The 20,955-nt window shown below is 39.0% G+C and overlaps 1 protein-coding gene across 7 annotated transcripts in view; it reads left to right on the forward strand.

Annotated features, from left to right (window-relative positions):
* The window catches only part of PPP2R5E (protein phosphatase 2 regulatory subunit B'epsilon), a 79,843-nt gene that overhangs the window by 5,299 nt on the left and 53,589 nt on the right, over positions 1 to 20,955 (forward strand). For 3 of the 7 annotated variants that reach the window (XM_032690044.1, XM_032690049.1, XM_032690045.1), the window contains exon 3: positions 2,966 to 3,129. In XM_032690044.1, coding sequence (XP_032545935.1) covers positions 2,966 to 3,129 — 164 coding nt within the window. Of the gene's footprint in view, positions 1 to 141; positions 275 to 2,965; positions 3,130 to 20,955 lie in introns of those variants that run through there. The other 4 variants (XM_032690047.1, XM_032690048.1, XM_032690051.1 and 1 more) reach the window with 3 other exon arrangements.

Consider the following 20,955-nt stretch of genomic DNA (forward strand, 5'->3'; position numbering starts at 1 on the left):
TGTGAAGAGGCAGCGGCACCGCAGGCAGCGGGGAGTGCACGGGACTGAGCGGAGCCGCCCGCGCCTGAACCCGCCGCCGACGCCGCCCTGCGCCGGGGAGGCCCCGCCGCCGCCGAGGCCGAGGCCTACAGGGCTCCTGCGCCGCCGCGGCAGCGACCGAGCCCGGCGAGAACCGCACTCGGGCCGCCGCCGCCGCCGCCAGGCATCGGCCGCGCTCCGCCAAGGCCGCCGCCGCCTCCCTCCGTCTCCGGCTTCTCTACCCAGGAGCGTCAAGGTAACTCCATGGCCGGCCCGGCGGTGCGGGAGGAGGGCTGCGGGAGGACATGTTCCAGCTGCGGAGATCCCGTCTGGAAATGACAGCCGGGAGCGGATAATTGCGCCTCTGCTCCCTTTTCCCCGCCGATATCCGTCGGTATTTTCGCGTCTTCCACCATCCCCCCCTCCCCGAGGCTGAGGGATCTGATGAGCGTGGCTTCGTATTTACCAAAATACTCGGGGAATAAAGCGGAGCAAGCGGGGAGCGGGTGGCCGGGTTTGCAGCTTTCCCCCCTCGCACACAATAAATAATCTCGGGCTTTATTCCCCCCCGTCCTCCCTCCTCCCCCCCCGACTCTTGGTGGAAACAGAGTATTTCCCTGTGATAGTGTATGCAGGGCAGCGAATGTTCATTTGGGGAGACGAAAAGAAAGATCAGTGTTTACTGTAAGGTTGTTAGGCTGGATGGAGTCTTGTTGAATTAGAATTAGATTTTAATAATTTATAAAGCAGGTTAGGGAAACTGTTACTAAATTTACAGCGGGGAAGTGTCAGTAAAGCTCCTTGCTGACACAATGATCCTGCAGTTTAAGTGATCTACTTTAGTCCCTGTCCATTATTATTATTTCTTTTTTTTTTTTTTTTTTTTTTTGTAATTTAATTTGGAGGGAGCGTGCAAACATTTCTGCAGGGATGGTTACACTTTAATGATGCACGTGATGAGGAGGGGAAGCTTTCTGATGAGATGAAATAGGGCCAAACCGATTCAGGTTTAGGGAATATATTTTTTGCTGATATTTCCAGAATTTGGTTTATGTAACAGGTAACTTGGTGTTTGTATGTTTTTTGGCGGACTGTTGAAATCTTGGAAGTGGGTTACTAAAGTACAGGCCATTCTATTTCAGTTTATCTGACTTTTTTATTTATTAATCTTGGCTGGGGCCTGAATGCCCTGGTGATGGTGGCATTTTTTTTTTTCCGCCCAGATGATAAACAAGACCAGTTTAAGGTACGGGTTCATGTTGCTGATAGTATATTATATTTAGAAAGCCTAAGCTGGTAGTGAGAGAATACCTCAGGAGAAATCAAAAAGATGGAATGAGATTTTTTTCATTATTGTAATGCCAGCTGCACAGTTCACCTTCTGAGTGCTGCACATGCTTCCTCGAAGAAGCTATGGAGTTTATACTCCCATTTTTGATAGATTTAGTGCACCTATATGTGATTCTGCATTAAACAGTTCTTATCTTTCGGAGCTTGTTTACACTGTTGCAACAAATCATGCTTTCGAAAGCTTTTCTTACAAAAGACAAACCCAAATGATGTCTGTTTCAGGGGATTTAGTAATTTATGAAGCCTATGAGTAATCAAATATTTTAATAAAAATAAGTACTCGAAAGTGTTCTCTGTGTCGTGGAATCAACTTCTTGTAGCAAAGGAGTCACTTTGGTAATTGAAGTCAACAGACATTGAGGATGAGTAATGCTTTCCAAGGACATGTTCTAAGACCCTGATCCTGCAAATGCTTACGCCGATGCTTAACTTTGCACGAGTGTGTGGCCTGGCTGAAATCAGCGGAGCTGCTCTCGCTAATGATCGTGTCATTAATGCAGATGGGGCTGCTGATTTCAGGGGAGCTGCACACGCTGGTGAAGTTAACTGTGCACAGAGCTGCTTGAAACATGTAGGCCTGAATTCCTCCTGTCTCGTTTCTGTTGAGTGTTGCTCACGTATTTCATCAAGATCTGATGAGCCTTTATAACACGCAGGACAAGACTGGTAAATACAATAGGTGAATGCATTAATTCGCTGTTTAAATGTTTCCTCGTAGTATGGAATCAGCTACAGGAGTACTACCAAGGCCGGTTTTATAGGAAGATGCAGTGCTTATTGCTTACACCAGCTGAAGTTGGGAAACAAACAAACTTTTGCTTGCAGAAGCCTTTTTTGGCTCTCTGCCTCTCCCTGCAAACCTTCTCTGGCTTGTGCCCTTAGAACAGTTACAGCTACCACACTGCTGGTCCTACAGAAATGCCAGAACGTGGAATAACTATGTGTAAAGAGACTCACAGGAAAATAACTCCATTTCTAAAATGGAGAGTGAAGAAGCATTATGTAGAATTTGTCAGTGCTAGCGAAACTGTGAAGTATAACAGTACTTTCTGCTATACCTTCTTGCATTTCTATAAAATCTGGTATGCAGGTACGGTAAGCAAATGGAATTTTTCTGCTGTCCTGTTTTTTTTTGGTCATGCATATTGGTGACTTGAATGCCAAAAAAAACATTTGTACCTTTTTGTGTACCCATTCTTTAGCATACCTGGTCCCTTGCAGAGTGAGTTGAAATGACTTCATCCCAAAGAATACACAGTTTAAAGCAACAATCCTGTGTCAGGTCTACAGGTATATGAATTCTGTTGACATAATGATGTCAGCATTAGGTCTGAATTTTTCCCGTTGCAGGATTTTTGGCAAATGGGAGACACAGATAAAAAAGTGAGCAAGAGGAATTATTACATTAATGATTAAGCTCCATTAAGTTTATTCCATACAGTGTTTAAATTTATCGCTGGGCTAAATCTCTTAACAGTTTATGTGGGTGAGTTATCAACAGGAGAGTGGTGCAGAAAGAAGATATATGGGAAGTTTAGGCTAATCTTTACCCATTTCACTCATTTGGAATATATTTATAACCTTTGTTTTCCTTCAGTAGGGATATGTCCTCAGCACCAACTACTCCTCCATCAGTGGATAAAGTAGACGGATTTTCTCGGAAGTCCGTCAGAAAAGCCAGACAGAAGAGGTCACAAAGCTCCTCCCAGTTTAGGTCTCAGGGCAAGCCTATCGAGTTAACTCCCCTGCCTCTGCTAAAAGGTAAGACCACATATGGGTTTTAATAAATAAAACAGTTTTACCCTACAACCAGCTTCTGAACTCAAAGTATTCTATTGTAAAAAATTGCAGGGAAGTTTTGCCAGCACTGAGAAATGTTTCATGCCGGAAATATATGTATTTAAGCTTTACAGAATATTTTATCTGTGAGTTGAGGGCGTGGTAATTGTTTGCAATACTTTTGAAAGTTTTAAATGCTGATGTTAACTTGTACCATGACTTGAATTGTCAAGGCACTCAGGCTGTGTGTGTGTGTGTGTGTGTTTTAGTTTGTGAATCCTCAGCAGTTGACACTAATGAGAGGTAATTTTGGAAAGGGTAAATGGACTTGTGAGCAGAAAGAAACTGGTTTTAAGCATCTTTCCTTGATGTGGGGATCTGTAACCTGTGACAGTGGTGCCAACTGCAGCCCACAGGGGTATTTTGATTGTCCTACAGCAAGTGAGGAGGTGGGACCCCCTCTCATACCAGTTGTGGATGGATAGCTCCCAGCTCCTGGCTTCTGCTGGGTTTTGAAATCAAAAGGTCCCATGAGCTGCAGCCTCTCAAGGGGAAAGATGCTGCCAGTCTGGTCTTAGGCAAGACCCTACTGTTTTGAGATCCTACATATCCCAGCTGGAGCTGAATTTCTGCTGGCAGATTTAACCTCTGATTTGAGAAAGAAAATTATGATCCAGCATATTACTCTTTAAAGAGTGCCAGTATCTTGAATGCTTCCCCTAAATTCCAGCTATCACCAAATTTCAGTACAAATCCAGGGGCCAAAATCAGAATTAATGTCTGTCTGGTGAGGAAGGGGAAATACCTTTCAGAAGTCTTCAACATTGAATTCTCAAGCAGTTTATTTAGTTCTGTGGGTTTTTTTTAATGGCTATTCTTCATTTCTGCTATAAGTAGTGCAAATAAGCATGGTTTGTGCTGACAATTCTGGAAAATAGCACGTTTAATAGGTTTAATATTATGTCTGTGCCTTTTTTTGCTTTGTGGGCACGTATATTTGCCACATTCCCTCATCTACCTGTTTGACAAATTTGTTAATCAGAGTATTGAAATATGTAATAAATGCATGACTGCACTTTGGTTTAGTTCTTAACCCCACTTCTTCAAAAGAAGATAGAAGTTGCAAAATAAAACCAAACCTGAAACCAACACCCACAAAAACACACCTTAATGTGTGTTTTTTAGTTTAATTAAAAGTAGGATTCTAGGATTAATTCTAGTGGAGTTATCCTTGAAATATTGTGGGCTTCTTCCTGTGGGCTCTCTGTAAGAATGCACGAATGGCCATCCTGGGTCAAAGGAAAGGTCCATCCAACCTCCTGCACTGGGCCTGATGGTGACTGGCTTGGATTCAGTATTCCTCAGTTCAGGGTTGGTTGGTGCCAGTGGATTTGATTTAGTAGTCTGCAATGAATATTATTTGTGATTCTTTGGGTGGTCCTGTGCAGGGCCAGGAGTTGGACTTTGAAGATCCTTGTGGGTTCCTTCCAGCTCAGAATATTCCATGATTCTTAGAAATTTTACTTGTTGTTTTGTGACAGTACGATAAAGAAGCAAGTGCTTCTTCAAAATAATTTTAAAGCCCAGTGTCACACTTTTCCAGGTAATTTTTGATATGCAGGTTACTTCATACCAGTTGCTGCACCTCAGAAGTTGATGGGAGTTTATCCTTTGGCTTAAAGAACGGGATTATTTGAAAACGTCAATATCGGTGTTTGTATAAATGAAGAAATTGATGTTATAATTCTGTCATTCTGTTTTGTTGTCCCATTCAGGGAGCAAACAAGGCATGGGCACAAGCACAGGGAAAACTCAGCGTGTGTCTGAGGACCTGGTCCTGCAGAAACACAGGCACATGCAGGTGTTTAATTCGACTACTGCAGCTAGTCCCATGGATTGAGATATAAAACTATAATAAGATAAAACAAACAGATGGGGAGCAGAGGGTGTTGGTGAGATATTTATGATTAGTGTCATAATGAGTTACAGTGGTCCAGCTTCAAGTTAAGAATCTGATCCTGTGAGTTAGTTTTCCCTCTTTGCCTTAATGCGGATTCCCAGAGGCGCAGGGATCTACCTGTGCAGATTAATTTGTGGGATTTGGGTCTAACAGTCTATGAGAAACAACAGCAGTGGTATTGGTCCCTACTGAAGGGACACTGGCAGCTAAAATCATGCTGCTGTTTGGAAATATTCTTGACCTACATTAATATTTGTAACAGTCAGGATTAGTAAACTTGAAATGTGAGGAAACTACTTTATCCTGCATTTTTCATACTTTAATTGGCCAACTGCATGAAAGTCCTGATTTTTTTTTTTTTTTAATAACTCTTAGATTTATACTTGCTTTCAAACAAGTGACCAGTCCTATTCTGTCCAGTAACCATATGATTTCCAGTTTTATCCTTACTGTTCTGTCTTCTAAACCAAAATAGAGAAGAGATTTCAGCAAAATAGCTGAAAAACAAAACTTAGTTTGGACAACTACAGTTGCTAAGCTTAAGCTTCCTGGTTTGGGTAAATTTCAAGTTTAATTAAACCTCTTCAGAAATGTTTCATTACAGGAAATTTTTAGAGGACAGACCTTGAATTCATATTCATCAGATGTATTTCATATTCATGATGGAGAGGTTTTGCTGACAAAAACATATATGCTGTGCACCCTTCTATTTTTTATTTTATGACTATTGCATATTGACATTGGCAGGCTGCCTTATCTCAAACAGCACTTCACGGACCTCAATATCTTCTCTGATTACAAGAATCATGTCTGCAGAAAACTGGATAACTGCTTGGTCCATTCTTTGCAAGTTTTTATACTCTGCCTGTCACCATAATGATTTGAGCACCTTCCAGTACTGTATTAAGTGACGTGACTACACATCTGTCACATCTTATCTGCTCTCATTCCTTTCCCTGGGGACAGAGTCACATATAGTGAAATGGCTTGTTTTGGTAGTGTTTTAATGCAGTCTGTTGCCTTCTGTGAACATACATGCCTGAATTGCAAAAACAGATAAGGCAGTGTGTTGTTGTTGTTCATTTGGTAATAAAAATGTTTCAGGAAAGAAAAGTAGAAGAGAATGGTATGTTTTGATGCTGTGTGCAAGTCTGAAGGATAAGCTGCTATTTAGGAAATGTAATAAGAGCAACTGGAATTTTCAGTATTGCTTATTCCAGGAAAAAAGGAATAGAGAAATGAAGTTGTTACTTTTTTTTTTTTAATGTATGGTGTATGGTATTACTTTGTAAATAAACATTTAATGTATTTAGAAAATAAGATGTGCCTTCTGAGGCTGTGTTGGGCTGAATTTAGGCTTTCAAAAGCCCCAAGCCAAAAAGCTGCTCTGTCTGCCTACTCTAAAGACTTAACTTTTCTGAAAATTTAATTACATTTTTATTTATTGTGTTGTGACTAGATCTAATTTGGAGTTACCTTTTTTTAACACAACTATTGTCCAATGTAACACTTTAAACTCAGAGTTTTCTCTTTCGTTTCAAGTGTGAGGGAATGGGATGAGAAGTGCAAATTGAAGTTGTGATACAGTTGCTTTTTGCATGAGTGTACCCTTACGTGTGTTTCTCACATGCATTTTTGTGATGTTTGCATGCTTTTCCCTGGTGCATCTGGCAGTGCATTATGGATTTTGGCTTTACTTCTGAAAAGGCTGATGGTTTCATCAAGCCTGGCAGGTGCCTTAGGTCAGTGGCAGGGCAGTCCTTGTAAAGGGCTCTTTTTTGGGATTGAGTACTTCCACCTCTGTGCTTTAGTCAAATCTCTCCCAAGTTTGTTGTGTGCCTGAAATTGGGCTTGTTCTATAGAGGAAGATAGGATTGTGAATGCATTGGATGGGTGTATTATTTATTGGGTGGGTGTATTATTTATTGGAGGGCTATTTTACTTTCATTTTGTGTAGCTGCTCTTTTTACTTAGAAGTCTCTAGAGGTAGATCAACAGCAGTGCAATGTTAGAAAGCATTTGGTTGGAAAAAAAGTGTATTGTAGTGCTGGACATGTGAAAACAGATCAATCTCAGTATTTACCTCTAAATGGAGAAGTTAATTTGAGTTTCTGCCTGTCTGTTCTGATAGGGGAATGTGCAGAGGATGAAGACATACATATAGATGATTAAAAACACCATATGCCTTATGAATACATCTTGAGAAACTGGACAGAAAACTCTCATGTAACTCAGTGTTGTTCCCACCCCCCTCACCCTCATTACAAATACAGAAGTTGGGTAAAGTAAAACCATCCAAAAGTAAGACTGTTAAATTTTAAGTAATTTGTATCTCATTTTTGTAGTTTCAAGGTGTGCTTTTTTTTTCCCCTCTCGTCCTTCCATGTTTTGCAATGATCCAATATAATTAGGGTAGCTTCATTTCGTGTTCTATTCAACTGTTGTATACTTTTGTTGAATACAGCTCAAAGTATGTTTTTTATTTTTAGATAATTTTTCTCCTGAAAATAGGTGCTCGGAGCAGTTCTCTGTCAACAATACCAATTGCTTTGCTACCTCACTATTATGAAATTTGTTGAGCTTCTAATACATTTATCAGATAGTTTCCATGGCATTAAAGAATTGGTGTAGTGGCAACAAAAGAGCATTGCATAGTCGAAAAGGGAAAATCTCTTTCCACTTGCTGTTTGCTTTTGATCATTATATTATTTCCCTATAGCTGAGATTCTATCATAAGCTTTTCTTATGAATGCTATCTATAGGTCAAATGCTGAAGTTCCTAAATGGTAAAAAAATCCTAACAATTCCAAAAGATTTTCGACTGAGAACTGCAAGATGTGCACCTTCTTGTTCAAATACAAGTTTCTTTTGGATTTTTAAAAGACCCCCTTATCATAAGAAAGTCTGGCTTTTTCAGACTTATGGATGCCACCGAAAACTCTTCATGTGGGAAGTAGGTATGATTTGAGGTGTAGAAGAAGAGAGATGGAACTTCTGTTTTCTGTTGACTTTTATGGGGGCTGTCTGCTTGTCTTTTCTGTGCTGCTCTCCATTTGGGAAATTTGAAATGTTTTACAGATATCAGATACACAGATATCATTAAACTGTTAATAATATAACTAAACTAAATACTTCTCCTAATACATAAACAGGAATTTAGGGTCACAGTGGTTATGATTTCTCAAAATGAAATCCAGCTTTATCTACATAACTGGAAATAGATCTCGGGACTCCTAATTTATTGCATGAAAGAAACAGTGGAACTTGGTTTGTGCTGCACATAATCAGTGGTGAATCTTGCATCAGTCCTGGAACTACTTCTAGGAATTTTGTGTCCGTTCTGGCCGATACAAATCTGGACATAGTAGGTCATCTCTGTGTAAGATTGGGGGATAGGGCCACAATCCTGAAAGGAAGAAGGACTTAGCCTATTTAGTATTTTTTTTTATGAATATGTACAAGGTTCTTGTCGTATGTAATAAATTTCTTCACTTTCTCGTGTGCTCTTGGCAGTGGTTTTTTGAATATACACTTAACTTTTAATTTGTAACATCTGTTGGTTGTAGAATATTTTTTTCCAATTATCTTAAAGGTTTCTGGCTGTTTCTGAAAAGGTGTTTGTTTGATGGTGCTTAGAAAGGGCCATGCACTAATTGCAGTCTGTCTTTCTGAATTTTTTGTCGCTTGTTGCTGTCTCCTTTTAGAATGTAGTTTTGTAGGCCAGCATTTGTAGAGAATGGGCAGCTGTAGGACTGCTGACTTGAAATTAAGATCATAGTAAAAGCAGTAGCCCCTTATCTTAGCAGTGTGTTAGTGAAACTGCAGTTGGGGAGGAATTCTGTCAGCTTACCCCTGATCTTCAGAAGTTTCCAGTCAGTTCCCAGTATTTATTTCTGAGTCTCTCTGGTCTGGCAATTTTCCTCCTATAAGCGTGGTGGTGTGTTTTTTTTTTTTTTTTGTTTGTTTATTTGTTTGTTGGGGGAAGGTGGTTTGATTCCCACCTCTTCTGTTTTCTTCTTAATAATTTTTAAAGTGAAGTAACTTGTAATCACTGTGTAAAATATATTTCTGTACCCCTCACAAGATTGAGCCTAAAATCTTGATAATTTTCTGCAGAACGTGTAGACTTCATCATAGAATCACAGTTACAGAATGGCCTGGGTTGGAAGGGACCTTAAAGATCATCCAGTCCCAACCCTCCTCTGCCATGGGCAGGGACACCTTCCCCTAAACCAGGTTGCTCAAAGCCCCATCCAACCTGGTCATCATCACCAGAAACTTTTGGTTTCAGGCTGTATTTGTACAATATGTCTTTATAATATGTTTCCCTGTAATACTCTAATAGTATTACCATTTTCTCTTCTGTGCCCAAGTGTAGCCCTATGGGTCTGTAATAGAACCTCCTGTTTCTGTAATAAGTACCTCCTTTATATTCCTTTCCCAAAGTACCTTCAACAAACACAAGTTCTGGTTCAGCCATGCAATTATTTCTATGTAGTATAATGATTCTTGAAGTATAGTGCTGCCTTTATAATTGACTATGATATGGAGCTTTACTGTTGTGAAAGAGCACATTTACCATATCTCTGGAATTATGTGTGTATTTATAAAATTGTGTTTGTGTATATTAAATGTGTATTATATCTGTCTGTGTATATAAATGAGCTGTAGACATATTTAATGTCTTACACAAAGTTTAGGCTTTGAGTTTATTTAATTTTCTCTTCTGTTTTTAAAATGGGATATTACTTCTGCTTATTGGTAGAGCTTTATAGTAAGGCATCAGTCCTTTCACATTCATCCATTGTAAGCTACTGCTTCCCTGAGAAAAGAGCACTTTCATTAATGCTTTCTGGGGAGTGGGAGGAGGACACACAACTATTTTTAGGTTCAGGGTAACTTCCTTTCACCTACAGTTTTTTCATTCAAGCTATTACTGTTTCTTTGGCACAATCAGGCAAAAATCTTTAGCAGTAACAGAGGAGAGGACTTGGGGAGTTCAGTGAGTTTTGGTGGGGTGGGTATTAATGGATTAGGGGTGGGACCATGTAATCCTGGTAACTGTCTAATTCCCAAATATCAGCAAATGGGTGCACACAGACTAGAATCTCCTTTCAGTAGGATATGCCAGCGTTCATCTTAGTTTAAAACCTCGCTGACTGTGTCAGTCTTGGTTGCAGGTGCAGTGACGTGAGGGTGTTTTCTGGTGGCAGAGCTGCTTTGAGAAGTTCCCAAGTGCAGTGGTGCCTCTCATCTGCTGAGACAAGTGTTTGTGGGGCTACAGTGTAAACCAGACTGTTAAAAAGATTCTGCCTCCTCCTAATTTTGGTGATGTGCCTGATCCTGTCCTCTCAAACAGTTAATTCAGCATATCTGAAACGGTGGTGGAATATTTATGTAGGGTTAGTGCCTTCTGTGTGTGTGGTTTTCTGCTTAAAAAAACCCTCCAAAACTAAACAAACAAAAAAAAGTAAAAAAATTGCAGCTACAGTCTGAGGATCTTTATCAAATGTTTCAAAAGATAAGGCAGCTGTCCAAAGAATCAGTGTAAAATACTTTCATGCCCTTAGTTGTTGCACTTAATTAAAAAATTTGTATATTTTGAACAAAGTCTTGAAGTCAAGTTACAGGGGAACCAGTTTTGATCAGGAGTAATAATGATTCACAGTAATAGAAGGTTTTTCACTAGTAGTTTTTTCTAATTGATTCTGATGTGTGTATAATTTTGAAAATGTATATATTCTTAGATTCATTTAATATAACAACATAATTTTGAATCTCCTATATCAAGTTTATTTTTCAAGTCACGGTATGTCTATTATTAACTGTTATGTTAAGTTTTATTGCTTGAAAACAAAGTATGTACTATAAGAATTTTATTTTAGAACACTACCATTTTAAAATACATTTAATAAAAAAAGCTCATTATTTTACATTTATTCCCTTTATTGATTTTTATCACGTTTTTTCCTTTGTGGTTCATATGACAGATTCTTAACTGTGGTATTTTCCTTGTATGTGAAGTGCATGGTCTTTCCCATGGTCTTTCCCATGGCAAGAGTCTGGGGCAAGAAGGAAAACAATGTTGTTGCTGTACCTGGTTAAATGGGCAGAAGGTGAAAAAGTGCAATGGATCCTTTCTGGGTAGCTTCCTAAAATAAAAATCAGAATAGCAGATTGCTGTAAAGTCTGTTGTGCATCATTGGACATATTGCCAGCTCTTCTGTAGCAGGAGCTTCTTGTGTTCCCTGAGCTGAAGAGATTGTTCTAATAACTTGATGTTGGACTTCAGAACTGCCTGAGTTACAAGAGATGTGGAGGCAAACTGTGTGCTGTTCTGATTGTACAAGTTGGTACATAATTAGGCTGTGGGTTTTTTTCAAGATTTTTATGAATTGAAAAAGCTGTATCTGCTGCAAAACATGAATCACAGACTCAGCCATCCTTACTTGATGGGTATTTCACACAAGCTCTAGTAAACCTTCAGTGGTATCTCCAGGATGATGAATAAATGCTGGTAACTGTGTGTACCTGCTGGTAAAAGTATCACTTTTAGGACTTGACCCCCAGTTGGAGATAACGATTAAATACTCAGATACAGCAATTTTTAGTCAGAAAAATCAGATATCATCATGAAGAATAAGGTTAAGCTGAAATTGTATGTTGTCTGAAGAAGTACTTTACTGTCAGATTTTGATTAAAACAATGAAATAAATGTAACTGGTGTGATTGTCTGTTTTATGGCTTTCATCGTGAATAGTGGCTGGGCATAAATGTAGTTTGGGTAATGGAGGAGGTGATTCTTTGCATGTTCTTTTATCATAAACTCAGGAAGATCTGTTGTTAGAATTGTTATTTTTAATGAATTTCTAACTCCTCGAGGAGCATCAGGAAAAAGGTTTAACAACATTAAGAAGTAGCTGTAGTTTGTGTTGGATGTGGTCTGTAGTTTTCTGTGGGATTCCTGGAAGATTTTCAGGAAGTTTTAGGGATATATTGTGTGTGATTTCTTACTTTTTCTCAATGCCTGTCGTACCTCCTGAATCTTTTTGTTGTTTGGTATTTCGGTTCTTCTCACAGTGTCATGAGTTTAATATTACCATGACTTCCCTGGCTTCTTTTTTGTGTGTACTTGTACCAAATTTGGATTTTCAGGTTTTACAATGTAGGTGGCAGCAAATTTGTTTGTTGCTTTCAATGTTTTCAGTATGTTGTTGTCATATGGATTATGTTCCAAAGGAAATCTACCCGAAGTTAAATTTCTCAAATTACAAATTGATATCATGAATAGCCAGAAACTGAGAAAAGGATGATTCCAGATTTTAGAGGAATTAAGTATTCTTATTTTTCTTTTATGTTACCTAGTAGGATGTACTGTGAAGGCATAAACTTTCATTAGTTTTCTTGGCAAGCTTTGCTCACATGCTCTGCACTTTCACATTCCAACAGCAGGACATAGATGTTACATGCAGTCTCTGTATAAATAAGAAAGTCTTTACCTTCTGATTTTACATAAGGTTAGCTGTTCAAAACTGCTTATAGAGAATATGTTTTCCCATCTGTGTGGAAACAAAGATGCAAAAGATGGTGATTACAGCTGAGATAGTACTTGAATCGCTGTAGAGAACGAAACTTATTTGTTGAATAATGTCAGTGTTACCAAGGGAGAGTAAATTTGGCAGCTTGCTCTCGTTGGTGTTTTCAAATAACATTTTTGGGATAGCTTTTTGAAGAAGTTGAGGTGGCACTGTGTTACTGGTCGTCTTGGTTCTCCTTCACTTTGCTTTATGCCACCCAGCCCATACTTCTCCTGCTTTCTTGCTTGTTTCTTATCACTGCCTTCCTTACTCCCACTTCTGCTTCTTCCTGCAACCTCTGACGGATACGATTACGTATTTTTCCACAAGAGGGTGATAAAACTCACGTGTGTATAAACGAGCACTCCAGGTGGGGGGGATTACAGAGGTTATTGACAATGTTAATACAATAAAATTAGCTATATTTATATAGAAAAAAGTAGTCTGCTCATCTTAAGCTCCATCCATGTATTACAGTGGTTGTTTGTCTGTGCTTCTGGAGACAAGACTGGACCTGTCAGGATGGAGATCCACCCTGTGAGGAGCATGCCAGCTCCATCCTGCCTCTGTTGCAGTAATCAGACCTCACTGCAAGACAGTCTTTCCTTTTTGTAATTTATGCAATAATTTTCCTTGTCCTTTCTCCCCATGCACTCTATTTATTGCTTTTTCTCTCTCTCTCCTCCTTAGTAGGAAACAGAGCCTCCTTTCCCACCAGTGCTGAGAAACTGCAGTGGTTGAAATTTCTACTTGTCTTTAAAAAGTGCAAAAAGAATGAAAAGGCAAGGCAAAGGGACAGAGAAAATAGCTACTGCTGTGATTTGTCTTTAAAAGAGAATCTTAGTAAAAATCTGTATCTGTTTTTGGCAAACCCCAGACTTTAAGTTATCTTACTCAGGATTAGAGGCCACTCCAGTTTCTCTTATTAATACTATAAAGGTTGGTGGAACCAAGTGGTTATTTAGTCCTTCTGAGAAGAGTAGCTCCAAAATTGTGTGTCTTAAGTGATGGAGATTGTGCTAAAGTTCTGGCAGCTGGCTTTGGCTCTTGGAAAAGTGGTGTGGTGTGTTGGATGGCAAAGATACAGGAGCAGACCCATTAGGTATGTGGGGGAGAGTTGGGATTCAGGGCTTTTTAGATGCACTTCGAGGAAAAATTAGCATATCAAGGTGGTTGTTAGCCTGTATTTTGGATGCCATAATCTCAAAAGAAGTGTGTCTTACTGTGAACTGTTTTAGAATATCATCTGAGCTGCCAGATTAAATCTGTTTAGTCACAAGTAAAAAGAGCTGCAGTGAGTCCTCTAATATTAGAGAAACAAGCAAATGAGATTTATACTGTGAGTTAAACATAAGCCAAGCAGTGAAAAGACTCCTGGAAAAATTCTAGACACTTCATTGCCATGAGTCAACAGGAGTCGTTGCAAGGAAGGAGAAAGGAACAAAGTACTTGAGGTTATGTTTACTCCATCCTCCCATTAAATGTGAAATTCCAGGTCATGGAGTGAAATTTCTCACTCCTCCTTAATTTCAGGAAGAACAGACAAGTGTCCCAAGTAATACATAAAAAAAAATCAGTCTTTTTCTTAATAGACAGCCACAGAGTTGATGATCTTAATCTTTTTTTCTCTTTCTAACAGTGAGAAATTGCAATGGCAGGAGAATTGTGTTGAAATTCCCAGGACAAGTCTGTTCCTTTTCCTGTTCTTTCAGTGTCCTGTTTGTCCCTAAACTACTGCATCCATAATGTGCAGTCAAGTTCAGCAAACAGCATTTGGAGCATGTTGCTTCATGAGCAAGAAGGGCCAGGTTTAAGCTTTGGTTCAGGTATCCCTCAACTTGAAGTGGGACAGAATCTTCCAGCTGACACACTTGAGGGGAACTTCCCCACCCTTAAAGCAGAAAAAACAAACCTACGAAACCTGAATAATTTCTGTGTATGCTTCTGAGCTGATTCTGAGAGAGTGTAAGGCAATTGGAGAGATTCTAATTTCCATTAGCAATGTGAAAGTATTTTTCTTAAGTTTTCGGTCTGTTCTCTTACTGAAAGAATGCCATAATATCTAGAAAAAGAAGTAAGGGGCTGGAACTAAGAAGCTGAAGTATGTCTAAGCAAGTTTCTCTTACTTCCTACTTGGTAAGGAACAGTCATTCCTATTGCAGAACCTTTCTCAATCAAGGATTTTGCAGAGAGGAGCGTTACCATCCCCTGCAGTACAGATTCTGAGGTGACCTCCTGTGACACGAGTGCAGCGTTGCTTGGTCTCCCCTTACTCTGTACAGTTGTTCCCAACATGAACAGACATTGCAACTACAGCAGAAATTCATTTGAGAGCCAACATCTTCAAAGTGATTTTGCTTGTGGTCAGATGTGCCAAAACTTCATGGTCAATAAAAAGCAAACAGTTTGGAAGTGAGCATATTTTCGTATTTATTTGCTTTTGGAGAAGTAGTATACCTCTGGGTTAGAAAGCTCTGATATTTCAAATATAACAAAAAAGCTCTACACCACCACATAATATACAGTAAAAAAGAACAGTCTGTTTTTCATTACAGTTGTTCTTTTAAGCTCTAAAACATTTAGTACTTGGTAATATTTTTGCCTGTGCAGTTTTAAATGTCCAGAGGAACAGGACCTATCTCATGTACAGAGCTGCAACAAAGACAGTGGAATAGAGCACCCACCTGTGTGTGTGCTTCATTTTGGGAAAAGAGTTAAATGGTTAAAAGGGGAGTAATTCAGCCTTCCCCTTTCCTAGATTCAGTGGCAAGACAGACACTGCCACCCTCTCTTTTGAGCTTGTGCTGCATTTGTGGTTAATGCAGTTTTTCTGTATTGTTGTTTCCCAGGTTTCTTGTCCATATTGAATATCTATATTTGGGATTATTTTTCCCAGCTGTATTAGCTGGTGTTTTTCCAAACTGAATTTTGCTTTGTTTTCTGGCCATGTAAGGAATTTGCCTAGGTTCCTTTGTATTAGTTCTGACTTAACTGCCACTCAAAGTTCTCTGTTTAATATCCTCAGAAGATGTTATCTATATACTATTTTAATCATTAGATCATTAAGGAAGTTATTAGTGTCTGAACTAAATTGATTCTTATATCTCACTGGCATTTCTTTCCAGTTGGATAATTTAAGATTTTTATCCCTTTATTTCTAGACTTTTTGGCAGCACTGTGTTTCTCAGCCTCTCCTATCCAAAAAATCAGTTTTAAATGTAGGACTTTCAGGGGAAACTAGAGAGTGATTCATGTTGGAATGAAGTAAACTTTGTAAATCCAATCACAATCGAAATTGAAACTGTTATAATCACTGCATATATATCTTCATGTGGATTTCAATATGCTGTCTTTGTACTTTAATTTGTACAGTAGTAGTTCTTAAATGATAAATTATTAAGTAAATATTTTCCTAGTGGAATGTGCTTTCTATTTTTGTATATCATCTTGAGAACAGAATGTGATTCCTTTCTGTATGGTCAGCTATTTGAAATACTTGCCTGTGTTTGTTCTAACTGCATAATCTATAATCCTCAATATGTCTTTAATCCACTTTATCTCCTACAGAACTACATCTTCGGAATAGTGTAATAGAATCTAAGGGTATAAAGTTCAGGAAGATTAAATCAATTTCTGAGGTCAGTATTGATAGATTTTGGCAAATAACAGATAGAATAAGTGACTTAATAAAAATAAACACTAAATATTTTCATGCCTATGGGATGAACAAATAGTCAGTAACAAAGAGGTTTCGCAGTATTTCATATCTGGAAATAAGATAAAATTGAAGAAGATTAAAATCTTAAAAATCTCCTGCAGTGTTTCTGGTGATTCTTTATGGTTCTTGTGTGAAGTAGAATTGAACTTAAAAATGTTTACCTTTGTGTACACGACTAAGGCAGGAACCACAGAGCACATTTCTTAGCACTGACCACAGAGAGTGAGTGGGTGCATTAACCTGAAGCAAATTTCGCCGTGGGTTCAAGGAGGGGGGGTTGGGTGCATTTACCCACATGTTTAGGAGTCTGATTCTGGAGAACTGAGTGTGTCCTGGGATTGCTGAGTGTGGCTTTGACACTCAGGTGTGCTGGTTTTGTTAGGAATTGCACAAAGAGCTCGTGTTTGATTGCTTCCTTAGAGTAATGGAGGAGAAAAACTTCTGAAGCAAATTGCCTGTAGCCTTTGTGTATTGATAGGCAAAATGTAACCCTTTATCAAAGTTATTGGTGCTGTTGGGGGGGTGTGCATTTTGATGGACGTGATAAACTATACACTTGAAAGTAGAAGAGGGAAAACCAGTCATCAGCAGTCAGCTATCAAAGTTTCAGGAGGGTTGTTGTTTTTGGTTTTGTTTTTTTTTTTTTTTTTTTTTTTTTAAATTAACCAAGGACAAACTTTATGTAAACCCACTATTTTTATGTGCAAATTATAAGTAGAGTGTTTTTATTAGTATTGAAGCATTAGATGCAAATACAACTGGTTTTTTTCCCCCCCAAGTGTTGGGTTTGCATGATTTGGTGACTGACAGCAACTGAAGATCCTTAAATAAAACAAGCTGTCAAAGGTCAGGTTTCTGTGTTTGTCTAATAAAGGTATTTGATGCCATTTGTTAGGGGATGATGGATTTTTCCTTTCACCTGCTGACAAATAAATCTGATTTTACAAGGTGTTTGGGGAGTGAGGATAATGATCATGTTAAATGGCAAACTTGCACAGCAGAGTTTTTTGTTACTGAAACCACACTGTGTGGCAGGCCTGGGTTCAAACACCATCAGTACTTCTATTTTTTGTTTTTAAGTAGTTGGTATTAAACAAAAAATTCCCAGTTTCATATTTTAGAAGTAAGATGATCAGCAATTTTAAGTAAATTTGGCTCGTCAGTCCTAATGTTTGTTATTCTTATGAATGGAACATGCATAACACTGGAAAAAACCCCATTCTTATAGTACTAACTACAAGAAAAAAGTTAGTGTGGAGTTTCAGTACTCTGTGTTTGTAAAACTGAGGAGAACCTTGTGAGGAGACGGAAATTGCAGGGAGGCTTATTTACATGAGTAGAGATTTCCTTCATAGAAGAAAAAAGATACTGTGTAAAGCAGCATGGCCCTGTCCACTACATACCCTTAGAAATAATTTCATCTGATCCATTCTCTGGAAAGGATGGGAACTGGATAACCTTGCAGTGAGTGATTCTGAACACTGAAATGTCTTGTTTTGCCACCTGCATGTGCCATTGTGGGAACACCCACGTGGCTGTGGGGAGGGAGGGCCTGCGTTTTATTTTTTCCGGTGAGGAAATAAGTGGGAATTCACTTTTTTTTTTTTTTCCTTTTAGACAACAAGAAGTTTTCTACCAGCTTCACTGCTTAAGCTCATATTGTGCTTTCTTTGCTGCCATACCATTTTCAGTAAAAGAGCAGTTGCATGGAGACAAAGAGGCTGCTGATTTAAGTCTCAATAGAGAAGTCTGTTAGACTTCAGCTGTGGGAGGATACTAAATGTAGCTAAGAGGTTGGCAGATGCTACCTGGACCAAAACTACTTGAAAATATTAAGCAGCTGTTTAGTAGGTTTGCCTGAAAAAACATTTAATGACTGGAAGAATTGCTGAGACAAATATGACAGAGGAGTTTTGCTTTAAAAATGTACTTACTGCCTGGACTTACTGCTGTTCATGTTAAATAAAAAAAGCCGGAGTTAAGCTACAAATACTTTGCTAGTGTTGATGTGAGGGGAAAAGAAATCCAACCCCAAGCCCTTTTTTTTCCCCACCTGTCTTACAGTTTTTTTGGTAAATTATGTCAGTTTATGGGACATTTTGAACTTGATTTTCAAAGGGAATAATACGGTTTCTGAGTAAATTAGCTGAAAGCTGCGGGGTGTTGTCTTCTGAACTTTTCAGAAAGCTCTGTGTTTCTTCTGCTCTTAATGTTTTTCTAAGCTATAACACCACGAAAATTTACCTAAAGGGTTTATTTTGTGCTGCAACCTTTGCGAGCATGATAAGAAGCCAGAAGTGAGATGGTGGGACTGGGCCTGAATTTCTGCTGGGTATGTGCAGAGTTCCATGGATGGTCCATAAAGGGAAGGTTTCTTCATCCCTGCATGGGCCTCCTCTGCAGCTTGGATAGCCCTGGGAGCTGCTCCAGTTTTTCACCTTAATGCCAAGCCAGAGTTTAAAGGCCCTTTAGCCATATAATTTCTGACCTGTGAGATGCTGTGTGGGGCACATGAAATAAGCTACCCCGGAATTTTTTTGGTGTTTTTTTCTCTTCTAGCAGGTGCAGAGGGAAAATGAAGAAGTTGTGTGAAGCTGTTGTACAGTCTGAGTAAACACAGAGAGAAAGCCTAAGGAATCCATTGCTCAGGACCAGAGTACTTGATTTAAACAGGGAGTATGAACTCCTACTTCATTTCTAAGTGTGGTTCCTTTTATGACCTGTTCCCTGGGGAGAGTTGATTAGAGGAACTCTGTGCTGGTTCATTAAATAGTTAACATCAAGGGAGATAGTTTTGCTGCAGAAGCAGAGGTTTGCACACGTGTGGGTATAAGCGTTTCCAGAAGAGCACATTTGATACTTAACCTGCAGAATGTCAAAAGAGGTGATTAATGTTTTTGTGCCTTTGGAATAGGTTTAATTTTGTGTGCCTGCAGCTTCTAGCAGGTGCTACAGAAACTGGGGAAAAATATTATCTTTTCAGCATTTCCCACTCATGGCTCACATTGAGCCATAAAATAATATTCAAATGAACAAGAATCTCTTGTTTGAATCTAAATGGAAAATGCGTTTTTCCATGGCCTACTTATTCTAGAAATGATCGGTTCATTGTAGGCAAATATAACTAAAACTAGGAGAGTTCTGCAAAATTACACGAAAGAAAAAAATACTGTTCTCTTTTAAAGTGAGGCGAAGAAAATAGCAAGAGATTTTTCAGTCTATGTTGATCTGTCTCAGCTGCTGGTTCTGCTTCTGATAGAAAGGTTTCCAATTTTGGTAAATATGTTCTTTGCTTTCTACTTTCTTTGTTACTACACTGTATAGTAACATGGCTAAAATTTCTGTGCACACAGTGTCATAACTTCCACATTGTTTTCAGAATTTATAAAAATTTATTTCTGAAAGAGTGCACATTTGCCCATGTAAAATGGTTGCTTTAGAACTCCTCTAGTGGTCCCTTGCTGTTTGTCAGGGGTGGTTTTTGTGCATTCAATGAGCTTTTTTGCTTTGTCTGTGGACACCAGCCCAAATTTGGCCGAGTTCTGAGACAGCAGGAGATTCTTTTATGTGTAACAGCTAGATAGGGTTATCATCATTAATGATCAGGCATTTTAGCATCTGTTATTAACCAGAGTGTACATGTGTCATCCTCACAGAGCAGATGAGGGTGATTTGTTTCCTGTGAGGTGTGACAGAGGCATCAGTGTTAGTTCTGTCTGTGGCACTGGTAACATCAATATGAGGATGGATCCTGGGCATTCCTGAAGAAGCTGTAGGAGAGTAAAAGAGATGTAGACCCATTAAATGATTGAAAACCCATAGAAAATGCCTTATGCAATACTATTAAAAAAAAAATCTGTTTGGATAATTTATTGAAAAGCTTGAGAACAGATATGGTCAGAATGTCTTATGGGGAGAAAATACCAGGCAAATACAAGAAGAACCAGTGCTGTCACCTAAAGCCAGAAAATCATGTGGTTTTAATAGTGAGGAAAAGTCTGTGCTGGCAGGAACTGTTTAAAGTGATGATAAAGTCTCTGTTTGTGTGTTTCCTAAAAGTCGTGACTCTTGGTTTGTGAAGTTGTTTTTGCTGAACACAGGTTACCACATTAGTTCTCGAAGGGTTCCTTCCCTAGGAAATCTTAGGGACTGTTTCATTTAGGTTAAACCTGCTCTGGGAGCCCCTTCCAGCTTTCAGTTTCCTAAATCTACAGCTGTAAACCCCCTCAGCTTTGCGCGTTTCAGAAGCTTTGAAAGTTGCTGGAAAGGCAGTAAAGAATTCGGGAAGAAAAATGAGGCTTTCACGAGTTAGACTAGTTGGCTGTTTCCTTGGAGGAATTAGACTTAGTTGTTTCCTCTTCTCTGTATATCTTGGGTGAATCTCTGCTGGTTGTTGAGAACTACTTGCTTGCTGTTTTTGCTGCTCAGCCTGAGACACTGGGTGGTGATTTACAGAACAGATGATGACTCAAAATCAAGTGAACTTAGTGGGAACTAGTCCTGAATACTACACAGCAATAAGTAAACATTCAGAAAAATCAGGCTGTCTCCAG

The sequence above is a fragment of the Chiroxiphia lanceolata genome, chromosome 6, assembly GCF_009829145.1.
Source record: "Chiroxiphia lanceolata isolate bChiLan1 chromosome 6, bChiLan1.pri, whole genome shotgun sequence".
In the NCBI taxonomy this organism is placed as follows: domain Eukaryota; kingdom Metazoa; phylum Chordata; class Aves; order Passeriformes; family Pipridae; genus Chiroxiphia; species Chiroxiphia lanceolata.